Raw genomic sequence first — 23,193 nt, forward strand, 5'->3', positions numbered from 1 at the left:
CCCTAATTGATCAGCAACCAAACAACATTAACCAGGACAACTTTAAGCGAGGAATTACTGTACACAATAGGAATCCTAGATGTATTAAAGGCAATTTCATCAACTGGGAGGTTGTGGGAAGACTTTTCTCTGTGGAACACATCCGTTTTGAAAACTAGTAAACTGTGTTTCCTTTTTCATTTGTGTGTGCTTCTGTTGTCTCTCTTCTTCTTTGGATAAAACCAATGTGTGGACAGTGACTGTGCCTAAGAAATGAACTTTGTAGATGGTACTTTTTCACATAACTTTAGAATGTTTTGATCTAATACATAATAGCTTTACTGTTTCATTTCTGAAATGCAGAATTCTGATACAGGGGTGGATTGGTACTGTACTTCTCTTTCGGAGAATATAATGTATTCTACACTGTAACTAAATGAAGTATAATATACACATCCATTTTGTAAGCCATGTAGACCAACAAATGTGGTTTTATGTGGGTTTTCCCTAGGGAAGAGCCATCTTAATGATCAGATTCTTGAAAATGTATGTGGAATGTTATCTCTGCCATGGATGTATGGACATTCTGATGACGCTTCTTTCAAGCTGTCTCCTTTCAGCTCAGATCTTCTAAATCTGAGCCAACAGATTGCAAATAGTTTCTGTAAGTATGGGTACCATATTAGAGCTCTTCTATGATTGCATATTTGTATTTAATATACTGCATATGCATTGCTGTTCCTTTCATATGGGCTTCATAAATCCATTTGTTAGTGATAAATAGGAAGCATAACTTTTATGTGCCAAGCCTTACCTATTAACTTATGTTCAGCATAAAATTTTACTGAAGATTCTAGCCCATGTGGTTGTATGAATAATCTTCTGAATGTGAACTGATGCAGTGTTGTATCCATGAATATCCAGTCAGTCTGACACAATAGAGAACAGTGAACTGGCCAACCAAATCCTCAAATCTGTATCTCTTTCCAGTCATATGTTGCATTTGAGAGGTGGTGTTTAAAGTGCCAGAAAGCTGTCATAGAAGATTAGGGTTGGAAGAGACCTCAGGAGGTCATCTAGTCCAACTCCCCGCTCAAAGCAGGACCAAGTCCAACTAAATCGTCCCAGCCAGGACTTTGTCAAGCAAGGCCTTAAAAACCTTTAAGGATGGAGATTCCACCACGTCCCTAGGTAACCCATTCCAGTGCTTCACCATCCTCCTAGTGAAATAGTTTTTCCTAATATCCAACCTAGACCTCCCCCACTGCAATTTGAGACCATTGCTTCTTGCTCTGTCATCTGCTACCACTGGGAACAACCTAGCTATCAAAGGCTGCTATCAAATCGCCCCTCACCCTTCTGCAGTCTAAATGAGCCCAGTTCCCTCAGCCTCTCCTTGTAAATTATGTGCCCCAGCCCCCTAATCATTTTTGTTTCCTTCCACTGGCCTGTCTCCAATTTGTCCACTTAGCCAGTTGGTCCCCAGCCTGTAGCAGTGCATGGGATTCTTGCATCTTAAGTGCAGGACTCTGCACTTGTCCTTGCTGAGCCTCATCAGGTTTCTTTTGGTCCAGTCTTCCAAGCTAGCTGGTTTCTTTATGATTTATAAGGACTCCAAAGTCTATCTCTCTTTTTAGTAGTAAGTGTGTTAGTTGTCTCTTTAGATATCAATATATCGCCAAACAGCTTCTGCAAGGACTGTGTCACATACAAATATGGAATTATTAGGGGAACACCTCTGAACATGAATAAGCATGTTAAATGGTAAAAATAGAGTTGGTTTGGGAAAGAAGTTTCTTACAATGTTAACTTGGCCACACCGTATACCTTTGTTTTATGGCCTGTGTTAATTGTTAAGGCTGCAAGTTTGTCACGAAGGTCATGGAAGTCACGGATTCCATGACTTTCTGTGACTTCTCCAGTGGCTGGTATTGACCCAGTGGCTGCCCGAGCAGCCAGCAGCAGCAATTTGGATGTGTGGGAGGGGGCTCAGGGCTAGGAGCAGGGGTGTGTATGGAGTGCTTACCTGGGTGGGGGGCCTCCTGCAGCTCCTAGGCAGTGGAGGGGCATCTCCGTGCTGCGCGCTGCCTGGGCCTGCAGGCCCTGCCCCCGCAGCTCCCATTGGCTGCTCTTGTGGTGGGATCAGCGGAGGAGCCCCTGCCTCTGCCACCTAGGAGCTGCAGGGACAGAGCTCGTAGGAAGCCCCGCCAACACCCCCACCCCCAGCACCAGCGCAGGTCCCGGGTCATCTCCCCCAGCACCTGCAGCGCCACCGGACCGCCTCCTCTAACCCCCCCTCCCCCCCGCAAGCACCGCCACCAAGTTTTAGTCACAGCAGGTATTTTTAGTAAAAGTCATGGACAGGTCACCGAGCTCATGAATTTTTGTTTACAGCTGGTGACCTGTCCATGACTTTTACTAAAAATACCCATGACTAAAATGTAGCCTTATATGAGAACAATATGGCTAGGTTAACACTGATGAGAAAAAAAGTAGCTTATTTAAATGAGCAAAGATTATAACAAAAGAAATGGTGAATATAAACCATAGCATATTAAGTCTGTTTGCAAAACCTGAGGCATAGGTGTGCCTTGTATTAATTGCCTTAAAGAAATTGTCTCATATTTCTCCAGTATATTTTCTTTCCACCAGTTTGTCTTGTTCTTTCTATCCTATTGGTAACAATAAAGAACTAATAGTATTCAAAACCTTCTGTAATGTTTGATTTTTGTTTTGTTTTTTCTCCCTCTTCCCTTCCATAGCACCTCAAACTCAGTCGCACTGTGTATTCCTTCTGTCTCTGTTCCCAAAAAACATATGTTTGGATTGGAGAAAATGTGTTTACCATTGGGCACTACAGAGTCCCCATGAAGTCATCCGAGCTAGTTGTGTTAAAGGATTCCCTGTCCTCCTGCACCAATTAAGTGTGAAATCCTACAGCATAATTCCCAAATCTCTCTTGTATGTATTAGTGCTGCTTTCACTTTTCCGATTACATGCTTGAAAAAGAAAACTAGTACAGGAATGTTAGTGTTGGTGGATTGTTTTTATTATTTATTTATATAGCATCCAAAATATCCTAGGATCTCTCAGAATATATAAAAGACACATTCTCTGCCCATCAATCTTAGTCTAGATAAACAAAAACAAACACAGAGAAGGGGGTTCATTGTGCAACAAACTGTGAAAGAAGTTATGCTTGTGCCTCATAGCTTTTTATACAGTCCCATTCTGTTTTATTTCACCTGTTCCCCTCCCATGTAACTGGTCAATTTTGTACACACATCCTGCTTATTCCTGTGGTAGTATGCCAGATTAAAGATACCTTCTTTCTCCATCTACGTTCTACCCTGTCCACCTCCCTTGTAGATTTAGCACAGAGTTTGAGGCAATGACAAAAAAGAAAAACAAATAGCCATTATAGAGAGCAACTATTTATGAAAACACTTTTTAAATTGAACTTGTTAAATATATGGAAATTATTATTGAATGTATTGCATATAAAATACAAATGACTCATTACGTGATATACTGAAGATTTTTTTTCTTCTTTATTTACAGAGACCAAATCAATGACGTATCTGAGTTAGTCAAGAAGGCTTGTGCCAGTATTGCTGGGAAATTAGCTTGCTGTCTTGCTGGGACATTTAATTTAAGTCCTCATTTAACAGAACCTGATATTGAGCATGTGACATATGATATTTTATGTAGCAGCCTCACGGTGATCTCTGCTCATGAAAATGCATGTTCAGTGAAAGCCTCCATTTTCAAGCCATTTTTTAATCTTCTTGAAAGCAAAGTACCTAGTTCAGTAAAGCTAGGTAAAGTGATTTTTTTTTCTTAGCCTTCACACACTTACGCAGTATACTAAAATTACTTGCACTGTCCTTTTTCACCACGCGACTTCTGTGTTGTATTCCTTTTCTCAATCTACAACTTGTACAGTAGGTGAGAAGAAGAGTATTTGTGTATGGTCTGACAACACAACTTATGTGTTGGTAAGTCTGAGCTGTGATACTTCACCGCTGAGTGCCCTCAACTCGTGTTGAAGTCAACGAGGATTGTGGTTGCTTAGCGTTTAGCACTAAAGGCCTCTCCTTAATTGTTAACTTGTGTCTTCTATTTAATACCTTTCACTGATTCCACTCTCTTTTGTCTTTTTTTTGTCTCCCATCCCATTTTTCTCACTCTTTATTTGCTTTCTTTTAAGTATGTTATAAATTAATATTAGACCTCCTTCCCAAATAGGTCAAGGACTTGACTTTTGAAATGGCTGATGAATATGCAAGCTTTCTGGAAGCAAGGAGAAATTGTGCTCATGATATTTTCCATTGGCTGTAGCTGTCAGAAGCAAAAAAAATGAATGTTTGACATATCATATCAGCTTCTGTTCCTCAACCCACACAACTGACATCTTAATATTTTTATTGGCTAACGTACAGTCAGCATTCACAAACTAGTTATGGTGATGCACAGCATAAGCAAACTACAGTAGCCACTTGTGTATTTCTGTACACCATATTGCTCAACAAATGTCACTATAGATATATAAACATGAACTTTCAAGCATGGTTAACTTAACATCTACAACTAACATCTGATACTAAGTCCAATTAAATCTAATATCTACTGGAGGGATAGCTCAGTGGTTTGAGCATTGACCTGCTAAACCCAGAGTTGTGAGCTCAATCCTTGAGGGGGCCATTTGGGGATTGGCCCTGCTTTGAGCAGGGGGTTGGACTAGATGGTCTCTTCCAACCCTAATAATCTATGATTCTATGTAGTTACTCATTCTGTATCTTTCAGTAGAAGTCTAACATTTGATATAAATCTGAATTACAAATAGCTATTATGTTTGACACTTTTTTAAATAGCTGTATGAAATATAAAACAGGCTGTTTGATGTTTTTGTGTATTATTTCATCATTAACGATTCAGGTACGTTTTTAAAAGAATAAAAAACATTTATTTTTCTTTTCCTTCTTCAACCCATTTCTCTCTCCCTTAGCATTTATAGAGAATGTACCTCATCTTTGCAAACATCTGGACTTCAGAGATGATGAATCGGATGTAAAGATTCTTGTTGGAGCTTTACTAAATCTAATGGAAGATCCAGATAAAGATGTAAGAGTGGCATTCAGTGACAATATCAGGAACATACTGGCATCTTTGGACTCCGAGGAAGGATTCATAAAAGAGGTGAGCCCAAGATTTCTGTTCTAATGCCAAAAATGCAAAACTGTCACAACAAAAATAATCTTGTTTAAATTAATGTGTTTGAATACTTTTTCCATTTCAAATTTTGTCTTTTCAGCTTTTTGTTTCAAGAATGAAAGAGGCCTATACAAATGCTAAAATATCAAGAAATAATGAGTTGAAGGATACATTAATTCTAACAACAGGGGATATTGGAAGGTACCTTTTGATTGTATGTTTTATTTTGAACATTCATAAGTATTTTCAGTTGATAGTTACGAGAAACTTCTTGCACAAGTGTGAATACAAGAATACTACTCTTCAGAGCTCCATCTTTGCAGATACATCCACACAGGCAGACCCTTGCAACTGTACTGAGCCTGGGTGTATTCACTAGGGTTCCATGTGGAAGGGTCTTCTGTCAGAGGTCCAATTGTGTAGGATCAGAGCCCAAGTGACAGTATTTTTTTTTCTTTAGGAAAAGATGGAGCATTATAATTGGGTTTGCAAGGATTAGATTTTTATTGAGAAACGTTGATTTCACTATACACACACAAACTGACAAATATTTCCACCTCTGATTATTTAAATTTACAGATGGCCGAAGTTTAAAAAATAAAATAAAAAGCTGCTTGAGAACTGGAGCTTGATTTAAGGATATGTACTTTGTATGTTTTGATGTGTTGTTGACAGTTTGCTTTAACGGTTCAGTATTTAACTTTTTTAATCTAATTGTCTACTATCACTAAATAATTATTGTCTGACACTCCCATAATTTCCTAAAAGTGTGAAAATTTAAATTGATAAAATAAAGATATTATCCGTAATTAATTTTAAAAGTTCAATTCTGCCAAGCCTAATAATAATTAATAAAGACAAATCTATTCAAAAAGTAAGTCTCTATGCTAAATAGTGATTAAATACTATATATTCATATTTGTTGAAATCATCTGTTCTTTACCACGGCGTCCATTTTGTGTACAATAGGATATTATATAAAAATACAGTGACAGATTGTATTTATCATGGTAACCTGCATATGTTAGAGATAGTCTCACTAGTGTTGTAACTAGCATTTCATGCTAACAGTGCAATTTTTTTCTGCTCACTTTTGAAAGGGCAGCGAAAGGGGATTTGGTGCCATTTGCGCTCTTGCATTTGTTGCACTGTTTGTTGTCAAAGTCAGCATCTGTGGCTGGAGCAGCATATACGGAAATTAGAGCACTGGCTGCTGCCAAGTCTATAAAACTGCAAGCCCTTTTCAGTCAGTACAAGAAACCTATCTGTCAGGTGAGGAAAAAGAGTATTACTTTTGGGAGCACACATTATATTGCTAGGTTGCAAAAGAAAACATTGCCTCACAGATATGAATTTGTGTGGCAGTGTTTTCCCCATTCACTTTTAAAAGTGGTGCTGAAAGTAAAATTTTAAAAAAACTTTTGTTTTATATAGAGTACAAACAGGAATTCTGTTTGACATAATTTTTTAAGAGAAATTAACCTTTTCAAGGAAGACTGGGACTCTTACTTTTGACTGGGTTTGTGACACCAGCAGTGTCATTCTGTTTCCCTCTCATGTCCCAGCTCCCTAAGTATTGAAATAATAGAACCACGTAATCTTTTGCATTATATGGCACACTTCCTCATGGGATCTACTTTTAAAATTGATATTACTTTTGACCTTATGTTACAATCATAATGCAACAGTGATTTTTCCCACAGGTTATTTAAAAGGTTAAGTTTCAGTTTTGGTCATTCTCAATTTAGTGTAAGTGGAAGAAAAATGTAGACAGGAAGAAAGAGAAGCTATAACTTTTACCCTTAGTTTAAGTGCTTGGCTGTATATCTTTGTTCAGTGTGGATTTTATGTTCTGGAGGTGGAAAACTAATATTGAAAGTTATCTTTTTTTAATGTTTAGTTTTTAGTGGAATCCCTGCATTCCAGCCAGATGGCAGTACTTTCTAACACTCCAAGCCAGAGTAATGAGCTACAAAAACAAGAGGCTGATCATCAGAGAAGGATGGCCCTGGACACATTAGCTGAAATTGCCAATGTATTTGATTTCCCAGACCTCAGCCGCTTTCTGTCTGTGAGTTGATAGTTCTTTTTTACTTCTGAATTTTGTGAGCTTTGATTTTTAAAAAAATTTTAGTCCACTATCTTCCTGTAAATCTTTTAACTCTGGATTTGTTTCTTAACCCCCTCCTCCTCTAATTGTTGGTAGCTATAACTTGGGATAATTTAGAATTGCTGCTGGCAACTTAAGCAGGGAGGAGATGTTCAATCCAGAAACTGCTGCATATTGAGCTGTAGTAGTGGTTCAGAGTGTGAAGGGAGGCGAACTACCCAAGTATTAAACATAAGTACTCATTTGCTCAAAGTATTTATTAGCTTGTGCAGCTTCTGAGTAGATAAGATGTTCAGTCAAAAGTCTCTATTTTGAGGCAATTTTTTGAGCCCTCATTCAGGATATTTTTTCCCCTACTCTCTAAGTAACCTTCTGTTCTTTGTTTCAAGCAGAAAATACCAAGGTGCCCTGGTTAAATAACATCTTCATTTGTTGCCCTCATTAATATTAACACTGCTTATTTTCTTTAAGGTCAAAGGACTTGTCTATACTGCCCTGCAGTTTGGACTACAAGAGTATGAATAGCAGTGCACACCGAAGTTCTGCGCTGTAACTTCCCGTGTGACTGCCACAGATGTGAACTATAGGTTCCTAGTATCAGAGGGGTAGCCGTGTTAGTCTGGATCTGTAAAAGCAGCAAAGAGTCCTGTGGCACCTTATAGACTAACAGACGTATTGGAGCATGAGCTTTCGTGGGTGAATGCCCACTTCGTCGGATGCATGCGTCTGTTAATCTATAAGGTGCCACAGGACTCTTTGCTGCTTTATAAGTTCCTAGTTTGCGTTAATGTTGTCCTGTTTGAAGAGGACTACTTTAATGTGAACTAGGAACATAGCCAAAGTTTTCACACAAGTTCAAACTTTTTTGATCAGCATCTGGTTTGTTGGTAGTGGGGAAACGTGCAACAGTTGGACAGGACAAAGTGTTCTGGCTGTGTTTTTTTTGTTTTTGTTTTCCTCCAGTTTTCCTTTTGTTGAGAGGTTAACTAGACGAAACTATACTTTCACTTGCCATTTGTATGGATTCATATATCGTGTTATTGCAGCCCTATGAAATTACTCTTTCCATTAGTCTTTCTATGACTAAGATATTTTCTCTCTAGTATCCCTGTTGGTTCGCTCTCACTAAGTCAATCTTAAATCAAGATATACATCTACCCCGATATAACGCTGTCCTCGGGAGCTAAAAATCTTACCGCGTTATAGGTGAAACTGCGTTATATTGAACTTGCTTTGATCTGCCAGAGCGTGAAGCCCTGTCCCCCTTGGAGCACTGCTTTACCGCATTATATCCGAATTCGTGTTATATCGGGTCGTGTTATATCAGGGTCGAGGTGTAATAGGTGTACAGGTATAATTTCATATTGGCATGCCAAGATTAAATACAGATTTTTTTCTGTAAGTGTTGTGCTTTTAATTTGTCAGCGAACCCTGCAAGTTCTACTGCCTGACCTTGCTGCCAAAGCCAGTCCTGCAGCATCTGCACTTATCCGAACCATAGCAAAACAGCTGAATGTAAACCGAAGAGAAATCCTAATCAACAACTTCAAATACATCTTTTCCCACTTGGTCTGTTCCTGTTCTAAGGATGAGCTGGAGCGAGCACTTCATTACCTCAAGGTAACTTGAGCATTTGCCAGCTTTAAATGTGCAGATTAGGAGCAATAACAGATGACAAGCTGGGGATATTTTTTCCTCTTTAAACACAATATATTAAAGACATGAGAAGTTATTACACTAATTTTGTTTCTTAAATGTATTTTTTGTATACAGAGAATAGTTTTTTCAGCTTATAGTCAGTTCCTTTTGGTTGTGAACAAATGTCTTCAGAGCTGGCAGCTAAATTTAGAGCTCTGCCTTGGAAGGTTTGAATTGTCTGTTATATGAATGTAATTTTTTTCTTAGAACTATTGGACTCAAAGGGTTCTTTCCATAAGACAATCTACCTTGTATATCTTGCGTATAATAAAAATTGTTTTTTCTCTGCTGTTGGTATTGATTTATAGAATGAAACAGAAATAGAACTGGGCAGCTTGTTGAGACAAGACTACCAGGGGTTGCATAATGAATTATTGCTACGTATAGGAGAGCACTATCAGCAGGTCTTCAATGGTTTGTCAATATTGGCTTCATTTGCATCGAATGATGACTTGTATCAGGGACCCAGAGACATAACATCACCTGAGCTAATGGTAAGGAGAAATAAGTTACATTTGTTTTTAATTCAACAATCTCCTTCTCCACTGTGAGAAAGGGTAAAGGAAATGTAGTAAATTTTGAGCACCTCTTAAAAATTAATAATATGTAAAAACCTGAAGAAATTTTAATATTTAAGTACCCTACATTAAATAGAACTTCTGTAATGTGGAGACAAAACACACAAATAAGTATAAAAATGCACAACCTGTTGAAGAAACTTCCATATAATTGAAGTAATAGAACGGTGTCTGTGCAGTGAGTGATATTTCTGTAAATGCCTTTCTCAAAGTAAATTATATATATATTGGAGGATCTTTGTTTCCCCTTTGGGTTGTGTGTTAGCTTATCTCAATAGATTCCCTTTTTATTTTACCATAAAGATATGCTTACAGTGAAATGTCTTTCCATTCACTTTATGCAGTCAGGCAAAATGTGAAACCTGACATGCTGTTAAAAAAATTAATAATATGCTGTGAAACTTACTTAAACAAGGAAATATAATGGATAAATTGTCTCAATTTAATATTTAATCTCTAAATATTTCAGAATGTCTTATTGGTAAAAGTTGTGTTTTTGGTTTTTTTTAGGCTGATTATCTACAACCTAAATTGCTGGGTATCTTGGCCTTTTTTAACATGCAGTTATTGAGCTCCAGTGTTGGCATTGAAGATAAGAAAATGGTGAGTGAACATCAGTTTGAACAGTAAAACAAGGACAAGTATAAGGTGTTTTCAGGCAACGTGATGGTCAGCACAGTAAGTTGCCTTGCAAAGATTCAGTTGTTGCTTTGAAATTGGTATTAAGCTCCATGGCAAAATCTGAAAATTCTGCAATTCTGAGGTAATACCTTTTAGCCAGGAGAAATGTGCCAGGTTCTCTTTTAAGCAGCCTTTTCTGGCAGATGAGTGGTGCTGACCCTTTCTGTGGAGCTGCTTCTAGTTGAAATTAAATAACCTCTGCCTTGCAAAATCTAAAGGTCACCTTTGCATCTCTTTCCTCCTTTTGATATTGTAGAGTTCTTTTTGAGATACTCTCATCTTTACATTATATGGCTCTGTCCTTGCTTGATTTGCCTCTTAACTTAAGTGAGCACTCCTTCCACCTTATCTATATTGACTCCTCTTCTTCCCTCTCTCTGTTGTTCCTAGAAGTCTGTCCTCCCATGATCTCTTGTCTTGCTTCCAGGCTGATGATTCTCAAATCTTCCTCTGGACCCAGACATTTCCTCCATAGTCTAGGCTCACATTTCTTCCTGTCTTTCTGAGATCTCCTGGATATTCTGCCACTCTCTCAAATGTAACAAGGCTAAAACATCTGCTTAACTTTCACAGCTATATACCGTACTCTTCCTCTGCTTTCTTCATCATAGCCATTGACAGCTCCACTATTTTCCTCGTCATTCAAGCTCACTAATTCAGTTCCACTCTGTTGTTTTTTTCCCAACTAGTCTCTTGTCAAATCTTATTACTCTCCCTCTATAACATTTCTAAAATCCGTCCCCTCTTCTATCCCACTGTTGATTCATGACATGGTTTTCTCCTTTTTTTTTTTTTTTTCTTTTTTTTGCCTGGACTGCTGTAGCCACCACTTCCTCTGGCTTTACTGACTCTTCCTTCAGTCTATCAAACATGTTGCCACTAAAGTAACCTTGTTTTTGTTGTCGCCCCTTGAATCCCTTTGTTGGCTTCTTGTCTATTTGAACATCAAATTTAAACTTCTTCTCACTTTCTAGGTGCTGCATAAATCTACCCCTGCTTACATCTCAGTATTTGATTCTCCCTGTTCTTCTGCCCTCCTCCTGCCCTCCTACGTTCTGCCTCTGCTCCGCTGAATCTTTCCACTCATGTCTTTATGGCCCTTTTTGTCTGGAAGCATCTTCACACTCTGCCTTTTAAAGTCCATATTTAAAAATCTCCTTTCATCTAATTTTTATGATTTACCGCTGAAGTTATTTGAATATCCTTCCTTGCCCTAACTTATTCCTGAATTTCTTCTTTCATGCTTCATACACGTTTAACATCCTTTATTTATTGTAATCCTCATCCTTTTCTTCCCTTTCGTTGTCATTTCTTATTTATCTCTCTTCTGTCTTGAAGAGCTTACATGCTAAAGTAATCCTATTTTTTTATTTGTTTAAAGTGCCATGCATACTAAGGGCACTATATAAGTATTAAACAATTCTCCAGCATGAGGACTTCTAGATAGGGGGAAGTGAAATTTGGGGAGCCTGGAAGATTCTTTCCCTGCTTCTTAAAATGTGAAGAGAAAATTTATTATTTTCTGAATAGAATATTTTTATACAAAGGGAATTTATTACACATGCTTACAGAAGGTAATGTTTAATGGAAAGATTACATGGATCTTGTGAAATGTAAAAAGAAAAACGTTGTGTTCTGTTTATACCATTTAAGAGAATGACCATGTCCAAAGTTTGAAGTTTTAAAGGGAAAAAGTGAAATATAAATCCATATTCATTTTCATTCTTTTATAACAGAAATTTGCTAGTCATCTGATTATTGTTCCCCAAAGACTACATGAAGAATCACTGTAAATTCTGTAATGGTGGAAGCTTATGGCTCATATTCTTATTGTTGCAAACTATTTTCTTCTTTGAGAGAAGAATTCATTGTGATGCTTATATAATGGCATGATTACAGAATTATTGTGGACTTCCAGAAAACTTGATGTGTCAATATTTCCCTTTATTAAATTGCTGAGAATTCTACAAAGTGCTAAACTGGAGGATGGGAGGTTTAGAGCCCCAGTCCTCACCAGACCATGATTTGGTTTGCTTGCAGAGTCCTTCCCTGCTTGTGGCACTCAGGGGATTCTCCAAAGAAAACAAAACGAACAAAAAGGTTCTTTTCTCTCTCTCTCTTCTGAGACAGGGATAATCAGAATAAAAGAAACCAAGGTGGTCAGTCTCTTGGACAGTCTTTTTTGTTACCCCTTTGGGGTTTGGCTTATCTGCAGGTGTAGCATCTTTAATCAGGGTTAGGATCTGCCTTCAGCCCTTTCTTTTGGGTCATTCCCACTTTAAACCTGGTCCATGCAGTCTCAGGAGTCACAAGGTCTGTGACTGTCTTCTTTGATATTGATCTGTCCCTATAGCTTGCAGTCTCTGAAATACAGCGCTCTTCTCCCTAGTCGTCATCCCTTCCTCTGTCAGGCTTTGCCTTTTTAAGCTTTCTCTCTCAAGGCAGAGCAAACCTTTCTAGGTGGGCCTGGTTAGTGCTGGCTGAGCCCAGAAGAATTTGTTAGCCTTCTCTTATTAGAGGGACGGTGTGCCCTCACAAATCCTAGAAAGCTATTGGGCAGAGTAACCCACCATATGTTCTATGTAGGCATTATAACCATAAGCTGCAAGGAGAGATGACAGCAGTAAAGCTTCTCTTCAACAGTTAGTGTTCAGCATTGAGAAGACCATGATCAAGATGATGACAACCACTATATTACTTTGAGCAGCAAAAAGATCTTGAAGGGAGTTCTAAAGTCTTGAAGATAAAACTGTTATAGGAGTATGAGACAAGTGATGAATGAAAGTCCTTAATAATTAGCTGAAACTAAAATGAGACCGAATTTCAAATTCCAATACAAATTCTCTGCATGATAGCTGCCCTTCCTTTACAATCAACTTACTGAATTACTGTAATAGTTGTATGTGATTGAAATCTCTTCAGGTCAAAGAGCCGTTTACTCAATAGCCTTGCTATTGCAGCTAATCAAGACACTATTGTATACAAATACAGTAGAAATTTGGAAGTTGCTTAATGGTTTCAAAGAAAATGGTGTGTGGTTTTAATTTTGACCATAAAGTTTTAAATTAGTGTTAATTAAATTAATGATTTAACTAAATTCTTGTATAAAACTTTCAGCTGAAAACTATGGACAAAAGTTAACATCTAACAGTTAATTGCTTATTTCACTGTATAGTTAATTTATCAAATATCTATTTTGTTCAAGAGAGCTTTCCTTATTTTCAGGCCTTAAACAGTTTGATGTCTTTAATGAAGCTTATGGGTTCCAAACATATCAGTTCAGTGAGAGTGAAGATGATGACTACGCTGAGAACAGGCTTAAGATACAAGGATGACTTTCCAGAGTTATGCTGCAGGTGAATTGACAATGTACTCAGACAGAAATTTATTTCAAATTCTGTGTATGGGTGTTCTGGTGTATACCTATAGCTCATGAAATTAAAATTATTTTAAATACTTAATGTTTGCATCTCATGAGTCACTTAAAATGCCCATATGCAGAAAAGAATATTTATTTGTTGTTTTTCCTTTTCATTTAGATCGTGGGACTGTTTTGTTCGATGCCTGGATCATGCGTACCTTGGCTCCCTACTCAGTCATGTGATAGTAGCTTTGTTGCCCCTCATACATGTCCAGCCAAAAGAAACTGCAGCAATATTTTATTTTCTCATAGTTGAGAACAGGTATTGTGACTGGAAATATTTTGCATATGCATTAGTGGCTCAAGTATGATAGTGGGAGTGGTAACAACCCTTATATTAAAACTGTCTAATAATGGTAAGGGTTTTTTGTAGTGTAAAGTTATTTTTCAAGAGTTCCAACACCTCCATAACTTGCAGCAAACTTTGAAATTTGGCAGCAGATGCTCCTGTGAGGTGTCTTTAGTTGGCCAAGCCTTAACAAATTTTCATGAAATCACGTTCCAGTCTGTTGAAAGATTGCCATTTTCCTGCTTGTGTATTTCTTAATACAGCTTGCTGCCAAAATCCATTGATAATTCCATTAGCACTGCACATACACTGCCCCGTTGTCTTCCCTCTGTCATTTTGTCTATGGCATGCTGTGACAATGGGGATCACCCCTCTTAGTGCTGGTTTTTCCCCATCAAACTATCCTTGGACTAAGGGGAAGATGTACTGGGCTGGGAACCAAAGGACCATGGTTCTAGACTTGTTTGTTCCAGTGACAGGTGTTAATAATTCTGTGCCCTTCACAACCATGTTATTGAGTCTGACCTCTTATCTCACTGAGAGGTCATATAGACTGGGAATAGAATCCAGGTCTCTAACATTATAGACCCAAGTCTTAGTAATTAGCCATCTGTATTTCAGAAAAATACGGCGGGGGGGCGGGGGCGGTTTTAATCCTTGAGAGGGGGCCACTTAGGGATTTGGGGCAAAATCAATACTTGGTCCTGCTAGTGAAGGCAGGGGGCTGGACTCGATGACCGTTCAGGCTTCCTTCCAGTTCTATGAGATAGGTATATTTCCACATATAAAAATCTTCCAAATCTTAGTCAAGAACTATGTTGCCTATAAAACAGTGGTGGGCAACCTGCAGCCCACGGGCCACACAGCCCATCAGGGTAATCTGCTGACAGGCTGCCAGAACGTTTGTTTACATTTGCACGGCCGCCCTCAGCTCCCAGCAGCCACGATTCACAGTTCCTGGCCAATGGGAGCTGCTGGAAGCACTATAGCTTAAGCAATCGTGGGAGAACATTGGTTTGCTATATTGGTTGACTTTGGGTAGATACCTTTTATGTGTGTTTGGAAGCAAAACAAACCCTTCTCCCAGTTCCCAGAAGGAGGAGAGCTGCACCTCTCTGAGGGAATGTCTACACTGCAGCTGGGAGTGTTGTTCCCCGCTTGAGTGAACAGGTGAGCGTTAGCTCTGCTTGAGCTATTTTTCTTAATGTAGCAGCGTGGTCAGGGGTAGCCCAGATGGCACCTCAGGCTAGTTGCCTGAATACACACCTGCCTAGTTGTTTTAGGCACATACTGAAGTGGCTAGCCTGAGCCACCACCCATGCTACCGCTGGCTACACAGTTATATTTAGCACGTTAATTTAAGCAGAGCTAACATGTCTGTCTACCGGAGCTGAGAAGCATGGTACCAGCTGCAGTGTAGACGTACCTTGAGAGGGATTGAGTGATGGATGGAGAAGCTGAAATGCTCCCACGATTGGAAAGAATTGTCTTTTAAGAGACCAAGTTGATTATGGGAGGGGGAAAGAACACTGTTATTTCAGATAAAGTCCAGTAGCTAGATAAGTAAATGTTTTTGTTTTCTTTTAGTTAGGTTAACTAATTAAATGAAATCTTATTTCTAACATATTGAATGCATTTTATCCTATTTTTCACCAAAGCTCTATTCTTCTATTGTTACTACATTTTATTACTTTATTTTGATAGCCTTGTAAGATTTTCTGACCCAAATTTAATTTGTACTAATTTCTTTATCTTTGTAATATTTATTAAAAAAACAAACAAACATTATTAGAGATGCAGTACAAGACTTTCTTCATGAAATATATTTTCTTCCTGATCATCCTGAACTGAAAGAAATTCAAATAGTCCTTCAAGAATATAGAAAGGTACAGCTTTAATATTTTTATGTACCTAAAGAATTAATGATGTAAAGCCAGGTATTATATGTTATGTTGATTAATATATTATGGGTGAGATTTTTCAAAGAAATCTAGGGGATTTAGCCAACACATTTTCACTTAATTTTAATTTAATGGAAAATGTGTCTCTAAATCCCTTACTGTTTTGAAAATCTCAACCGTTGTGCTTCTCTTTGAAGAGAATGTGTGTTCACAAAATGGCAGGCTAATAGGGTAAAAATCTAGATATATGCATGTGTAAATTTCCTAATTGAAATGAGGCATTATCCTTTGGTCAGTGCAGGAGACTGGAAACAAAGATAGACTACTGGATTCAGTTCCTAGCTCTGCCATAATTCTCTGTATGATGTTGTGGAAACTGAAGTTAAGTTACTTGGCCAGCTATACAATAGAGATAATACTTATACAGATAAAGGAAAATTTGTTAATGTGTACCACACAGATTCTCATTGATACATTACACTCCCAGAGTAGTATAAGAGTTAATATTTCTATAATTAATTTTGAGTTCCCTGTATCTTATGTGCTTTATTTAATATTCTTCATAATCTTAAAAACACTTCACTCCTTACCAGCTTAGTTTTTCTAACAGGATATTCATTGTTAAAAGCTATCAAATACTATCGTATTCAGAATATGAAATCCTAAACTGGTACCTATAAAATATCACCTTATAATGAAGAATACTGTGAAGAAAACCATTGCTTTTTGGAATGCCCTTTTGCCCTTGATCCAAGATAGCCCAAATTTGTTATTTGCAGGGCACAGTGCAGGGCCTATTTCTTTTGCCTTGCCATGGAAAGGCATTACAAGATGTGGGGGGAAGGAACCTATCTGAAGAGTTACTGTTGGTAGGAGTAGTGAGCTGATTAAATAGTATTCCATTTGGTAATGTTAAATTTGTGGCAGGGTGCTCAGGGTGTGCGTATGGGAACTCTTTAGTTTTCTAAATTGAAAGAAAATAAAACTGAAAACCTTCTGTCAATATGACACCTTTTATGAGAACAAAATTAATTTAAATATGTTTTCCTCCCACTGTGAGCAAACAACTATGGGGTATGGATATGGGTTTAGGAGACTTCTACTTTAAAAGGTGGCTGATGTGTACTTTCTTATGTTTTTTAGGTGCATTTTAACCATGTTCCTAATGTGGTTAATCATTGTGCTATACACTTTGTGTATTTTTGTTCAGGAGTCCTCCAAAAGCAGTGACTTGCAGACAACACTTCAGCTATCCATGAAAGCTATTCAGCATGAGAATGTAGATGTTCGTATCCATGCACTGACCAGTCTGAAGGAAACATTGTATAGAAATCAGGTATAAAAAGCTGTTATATTGAATGCAGTTAAAGATGAACTGTGATACTGTCTGGACCAACAGTATCATTTTCCTTTATCTTGGGATGTTATTTTCTCTTACAATAAGCAGCAAGGTAGATAAGGTGGCTTTGTGCAGTTTACCCATATAGAGGTCCTTTGACTTCAGAATGGGTGAGGTGGTAGGTTCCCATCTAACTTTCTCTTTTTGACAGGGTTTTCAAACCCTACTTTTTGTGCTGGATCCTTGCTGAATCAGAACTGAATGAGCAGTGCTAGCCCAGCATTGCAAGAAATAAGTTAATCCAGAACTGAAATAGGATTTTGTAATTGGACTGTTACTGGGAAAAATAATTTGCTATTTTTTGTTCTCCATTAAAGCACTTTCTGGTTTAACAGGCTGCATTAACAAATCCATCATCCCAAGTGATGTAAGTAAAACAACCTAATTTTCTAGTGCAGACCACGACCATAGCTTAAGTCAGCACTTGCCCTGCTTGCTACCCCTTAACACCGGCCTTGGTTTTATATATAGAAAGACAGTTGTTGTGGCACAGTTGGGCTGTAGAGTTTCTATAGCATGTTAGGGGGGCCTCGGAAAGAAAAAGGTTGAGAACCCCTGCCTTAAGTAATTCTTAACTTGTTCTTTCCCTATTTTAGCCTCAGATCCTACCTGTTTTATGTTTGTCATTCATTTACAACAAACCTCTTTGGTGAAAACTGAAACAAAGAAGGCATTTAACACGTCAGCCCTTTGCTGCATTTTCTAACTCAACCATATTGTGCTCAAGAATATTTACGAAGTGGTTGATGGATGAGAGAATGTATTCCCATATGTACTCACTAATGCCAGAACTATTTACAGATGGCCATGAGTAATAGCAAGGCATTTCCTCTAATTTATGAAGCCAGATAAGAGATTGAAAGTTGTCCTTGTATAAGAGATTGTAAGTTGTCCTTGTGTGTTTTGTGTGTTATGACTTCTGTTGTGTTGATACGTTAATAAATGGCTGTCAGATTGGCTCTCTTTTATGGTGAAATATTGGGCTATGTAATTTCTCATTAGGACAAATCCTTCCTGTAATTATGTGCATTTGTGCGATTAACAAGTTATTTAACAAAATTAAATAGATAAGAATAAGGTTTAAAGTAATGTGTGGGACAATATCTGTTTTGTTTGTTGAATTGTAACCAGGCTTTATAAAAAGGCATTGGGCCTTGTGCCATGTCCTGGTCCACACAAATCAAATTTTTTGTTTCTACAGTACCATAGAAGTATACGATTATTTATAGATATTGAAAGACTTCTCAAGTAGGAGACAAACTGAAGGCCAGATCCTGTGTCCCTTACTCACATGAGTACTAGCATTTACTTCTGATGTGAGTAAGCATTGCAGGTAGACGATGCAAGAATTGAGCTGTAAATTAAACAAGACAGGCAGGAGATGACAAACATAAGGGTTATGAGATGGTGAAATATGGAGGAAAGATGATCTTTTACTGTTTCCCCATAAGATAAACTTTGCTATATCTACATTTATAATTGATTATTTGTTTTCTTTCTGTTCCTCTTTCAATTTCTTAGGAAAAATTGATAAAATATGCAACAGACAGTGAAACTGTGGAGCCAGTCATCTCCCAGTTGGTAACTGTGCTTTTAATTGGCTGTCAGGATGCAAACTCTCAAGCCCGACTGCTTTGTGGAGAATGTTTAGGTGAGCTGGGAGCCATAGATCCAGGTAGACTGGACTTTTCAACAAGTGAAACCCAAGGAAATAATTTTACATTCGTGGTAAGGAACATTACATTGGAATTTCTGTCATATGATCATGTGAACTTTTGAAACTGCCGTCAGAAGAGAAATGTTGTATTGAATTAAATAGTTGGTTGGGTAGTAAAATGTTGCAGAATGGCACAAATTGAAAGCATCAAGTCTTAAGTGACTTATGGGAAGCGAATCTCAATACTCACCCCTGGTGGTTCCACAAAATGCTCTGTTTAAGACATTTAAAATAAAGTTCTTGAGAGACTAATTCAGTTATAATTCAATGAAAAAACAAAACTTGGATACTTTTTCAAATCAGTTACATAATGCTGTCGTTTCATTGTGCATGTAAACATTTCTGAGTGTCAGAAAACTGTTATGCTTCAGAGCAATGTCAACTTCAAAGGATGCATTTATAAAGTATTATGCTGGGACATAGCTGTGCAACTCTGGGTAACCTTAATTGGAGTCATGGGTTCAGTCCCTAGGCACCATTTTGTAAAATTTATGTCTAAATATGAGACCAGTGGAGAATGCGGATGAACATTAAAATCAATAATGTGGTTTAATGGAAATAGAATGACATGGAGTGTGTGGTTTTTTTCTCAAATCACATTTTATGCTCAAATCACTGAGCTATCCTCCCTCTTCCCCATTTTAAATATGAATGTCTTCATTATAAAATACATAATTTGTGGGTGGAGAAATTTCCTGAAAATTAAGCTCCTGGCACTATCTAGAGCTAAACAGTGCAGACAGCTATTGTGCAAGTTACTTGTACAGAAATATTATCTCAAATATGGACAGCAGTAGGTAGCCTTCTTTCTTTGTCAGTAACTCACTTTCATGAATAAAGATTTTGATTTATGCTATATTTTGCTATATTTTGTATTGATTTTGTAATGACTAATGCCATTGTTTAAGCATTTTATTTAGGGCTAAACCCTAAGGTGCTGAAATCATTGGATGTGGCAAAAGCTCAGTAGATGTTCTGCACCTTTCGGGATTTGACCATGAATTGAAAGTGAATTTACTGCTCAAGGAAGTGAAGGACTAATAGCACTGGCTTAAAACTTAGTCATGGTGTGGGCAACTGTCACCAAAACTCTCTCAAAGTACCTCAGTTCTGAACATGCCTGCTATTCCAAACCTGGGGCTGTTTCATAGAGACTTGCAAGCCTGTCACTATTGTAGTAGTCTTGTGATGTGTACAATTTGGGATTAAGACCATGCACCAATTAATTTTCAATCCATTTCCACAGAAACTGAAAATTTACTTTCACTGTGTATTGCGTAGAACTTTTTCCTCTTCAGTTTGGGATTTTCTAAAGGTTCTAAGTGAGTTAGGCCCCCAGTTTCATTTGAAAGTGAATGTGAATTGTGGGCCAGATATCATCAAACATCAGCCTCCTTTCTCATCTAAACCCAATTTGAAACCAGGTCCAAAGGTGATAGACTAAAGTTCTTTCTTGAGCCAGTAGCCAACCTCTTCAATAAATTTGACTTTTTGTTTGTTACTGAGGCTGGAGTGGAGGATCCAAATTTTGGCCATGGATTATTAATAGAACTAACCAGAGCATTCATGGCTTATGCTGATAATGTCCGTGCTCAAGATTCTGCAGCGTATGCCATTCAGGTAAGGCAGCATGTTTGTTAGATCTATTTTTATTATTGAATTTTTTCTTTGTTGCACTGAAATGTAGAATCTGTATAACAAACATTTTTAAGGAACATATTTATATATTTGACCTTTCTAATATTTCACTTTAAAATACTGGTGGTCTTAGAATGTGATTTGGGATACTGTAAGAGTTTTTAACTCCTCAAATCCCATATGGCTACTAGACTTCTGAGTAATTTGAAGTTTTAAAAGATGGTATTTCTGTTTTTACGTTTTTAGGAATTACTATCCATCTATGACTGTAGAGAGACAAACACTGACTGTCCAGGCTCCAGGCTTTGGAGGAGGTTTCCTGAGCATGTTCAGGAAATACTGGAACCTCACTTAAATACACGGTATGTGTCATTTAAATAAATATTGGAGTACAGCTTTTAAAATACATCTTTCTCCAAGTTAGCAATAATTTGGTTTTGTTTATATGCATGCCACTCTTGCTAACTGCCCTGGAAGAGTGTGCATAGGTATAAAACTCAAATATAGCCCTATTTTTTCTGTATAATACTGACTTGTCTCTCACTTGAATATTTAAATCCTTCAGTGACTTACAAGTCACGAAGAAAAATATTCTGTGCACAAATACCACATTCAGGCCTGGCACTTTGTCCTCAGAGTGAGATTTTTAAAACTGCCATGAAATCATCCTTATCTCTGTTTTTCATTAAAGTACAGGTATGAACTCCAATAGGATTCAAGCTGTCATGGTACAATCCTCACTCTGAACCTTAGCGTCCAAGAGATGGGGTACCAGCACGAATTCCTCTAAGCTTAATCACCAGCTTAGAACCCGTAGCACTGCCACCAACCAGGAATTCCAGTGCCTGGTAGACTCTGGTCCCCCCAAAACCTTGCCCGGGGACCCCCAAGACCCAGACCCTCTGGATCTCAACACAAGGAAAGAAAACCCTTTCCCCAGCCGTTGCCTCTCCCAGGCTTCCCCTCCCTGGGTTCCCCTGGAGATCACTGTGATTCCAATCTCTTGAATACAAACAGAGAGGAAAATGCACCTTTTCCCCTCTTCTCTTTCTCCCCTCCCGACTCTTCCTGAGAGAGACAGTAATCCTGATACAGAGAGAATTAGCCTTCTCTCCCCCTCCCTTCCTTTCTCCCCACCAATTCCCTGGTGAATCCAGACCCAGTCCCCTCAGGTCTCACCAGAATAAAAAAACAACAGGTTCTTAAACAAGAAACTTTATTAAAAAAAAGAAAAATAGGTAAAAAAATTTCTTTGTAATTTAAAATGGATAGGTACAGGTTTTTAGCTATAGGCACTGGGATACCCTCCAGCCTAAGTATTCAAGTACAAATTAATCCTTTCAGCAAACCACAAATTGAACTCCTTCAGCCAATGCACAATGTAAACTCTTCCAGCAATGCCATTTGCAGATAAAGAAAACAAACATAAGCCTAGCTCGCTTTATCTATTTAGTACTCACTATTTTGAATCTATAAGAACCTGTATCAGGGAGATTGGAGAGAAACCTGGTTGCTCATCGGTTCCTTTGAGCCCCCAGAGTGAACAACAACCAAAAACTAACAGCACACACAGAAACTTCCCTCCCTCAAGATTTGAAAGTATCCTGTCTCCTGATTGGCTACTGAACTTGTTAACCCTTTATAGTCAAAGAGATATAAAGTACTTCTGTGCTATTAATTTTTCTGATCTGTTTATGACACAAGCCTTTTTACATACTGTATGCTTGACATTTTTTGATCCTTACAAAAACATAGAAACTAACTTTCCTGATTCTTGTGGACTGTGTCCTTTCTTCCACACAGGAAAACAATACCTGTTTACTAAATTTGGATTTTAAAATTACAGATACAAGAGTTACCAGAAGGCTGTAAATTGGTCTAAAATGAAGAAGCCAATTTACTTAAGCAAATTAGGCAACAATTTTGCAGAATGGTCAGCAACCTGGGCAGGTTATCTTATAACAAAGGTAATTGCAATGAGTGTGCTATATGTATTTGAATGAAAAGATAACTAGTGAGCTAGTATACTAATGTGTGTGGAGTATATTTAGTCTTCATCAAATCCTGTCTGTTAAAGAAATGAGGAAAAAACTATGGGCAAAAACCTCACTTAGGCCCAATTTGATGAGATATTTGGTGCGCTTAACATCCATTGCAGTCAGTAGAGGCTAAGGATACTTGGCCCTTTGATTGGCCTTTTTGATTACAGACATGGTTTTAGCACAAATTACAGCGCTTTTTGTACCACCAAGGCACATCCATGTCACCATCCATGGTCCTTATGTATAATGTGAATTTTTTGTTGCTAGATCTGTCACTTGTTGTGGAGGCATATTTGCAGCACCTTAGTTAAGATTCTTTCAAGCTTTTGGCTTTAACAAGTTCTTAGCACCTCTTTGTAGATTTTAGAAAACTACAAATGTAAAATATGTTATTAGTTGCCAGGAGCACTATCATCTCAGGTGTTTCTGAGATAAGATATAAATCTCAAATCTCCTTCTCAGAAATGTAGGGAAGGAAGCCTGTTGCATTTTTCATATCCCTGTAGTTGCACAATCTCAGCACATA

General features: G+C 37.9%; 1 protein-coding gene across 6 annotated transcripts in view; it reads left to right on the forward strand.

Moving 5' to 3' along the window:
* The window catches only part of ATR (ATR checkpoint kinase), a 72,734-nt gene that overhangs the window by 13,457 nt on the left and 36,084 nt on the right, over window positions 1-23,193 (forward strand). For 5 of the 6 annotated variants that reach the window (XM_075068489.1, XM_032765625.2, XM_032765626.2 and 2 more), the window contains exons 8-25: window positions 491-643; window positions 2,742-2,940; window positions 3,541-3,800; window positions 4,988-5,178; window positions 5,294-5,394; window positions 6,294-6,465; window positions 7,094-7,264; window positions 8,729-8,923; window positions 9,310-9,495; window positions 10,090-10,182; window positions 13,486-13,616; window positions 13,800-13,943; window positions 15,763-15,856; window positions 17,082-17,207; window positions 18,792-18,998; window positions 20,494-20,607; window positions 20,872-20,987; window positions 22,472-22,592. In XM_075068489.1, the coding sequence (XP_074924590.1) occupies window positions 491-643; window positions 2,742-2,940; window positions 3,541-3,800; window positions 4,988-5,178; window positions 5,294-5,394; window positions 6,294-6,465; window positions 7,094-7,264; window positions 8,729-8,923; window positions 9,310-9,495; window positions 10,090-10,182; window positions 13,486-13,616; window positions 13,800-13,943; window positions 15,763-15,856; window positions 17,082-17,207; window positions 18,792-18,998; window positions 20,494-20,607; window positions 20,872-20,987; window positions 22,472-22,592 (2,774 nt within the window). The remainder of the gene's footprint in view (window positions 1-490; window positions 644-2,741; window positions 2,941-3,540; window positions 3,801-4,987; window positions 5,179-5,293; window positions 5,395-6,293; window positions 6,466-7,093; window positions 7,265-8,728; window positions 8,924-9,309; window positions 9,496-10,089; window positions 10,183-13,485; window positions 13,617-13,799; window positions 13,944-15,762; window positions 15,857-17,081; window positions 17,208-18,791; window positions 18,999-20,493; window positions 20,608-20,871; window positions 20,988-22,471; window positions 22,593-23,193) is intronic. The other variant, XM_032765630.2, reaches the window with a different exon arrangement.

Source organism: Chelonoidis abingdonii, chromosome 8 (assembly GCF_003597395.2).
Source record: "Chelonoidis abingdonii isolate Lonesome George chromosome 8, CheloAbing_2.0, whole genome shotgun sequence".
In the NCBI taxonomy this organism is placed as follows: domain Eukaryota; kingdom Metazoa; phylum Chordata; order Testudines; family Testudinidae; genus Chelonoidis; species Chelonoidis abingdonii.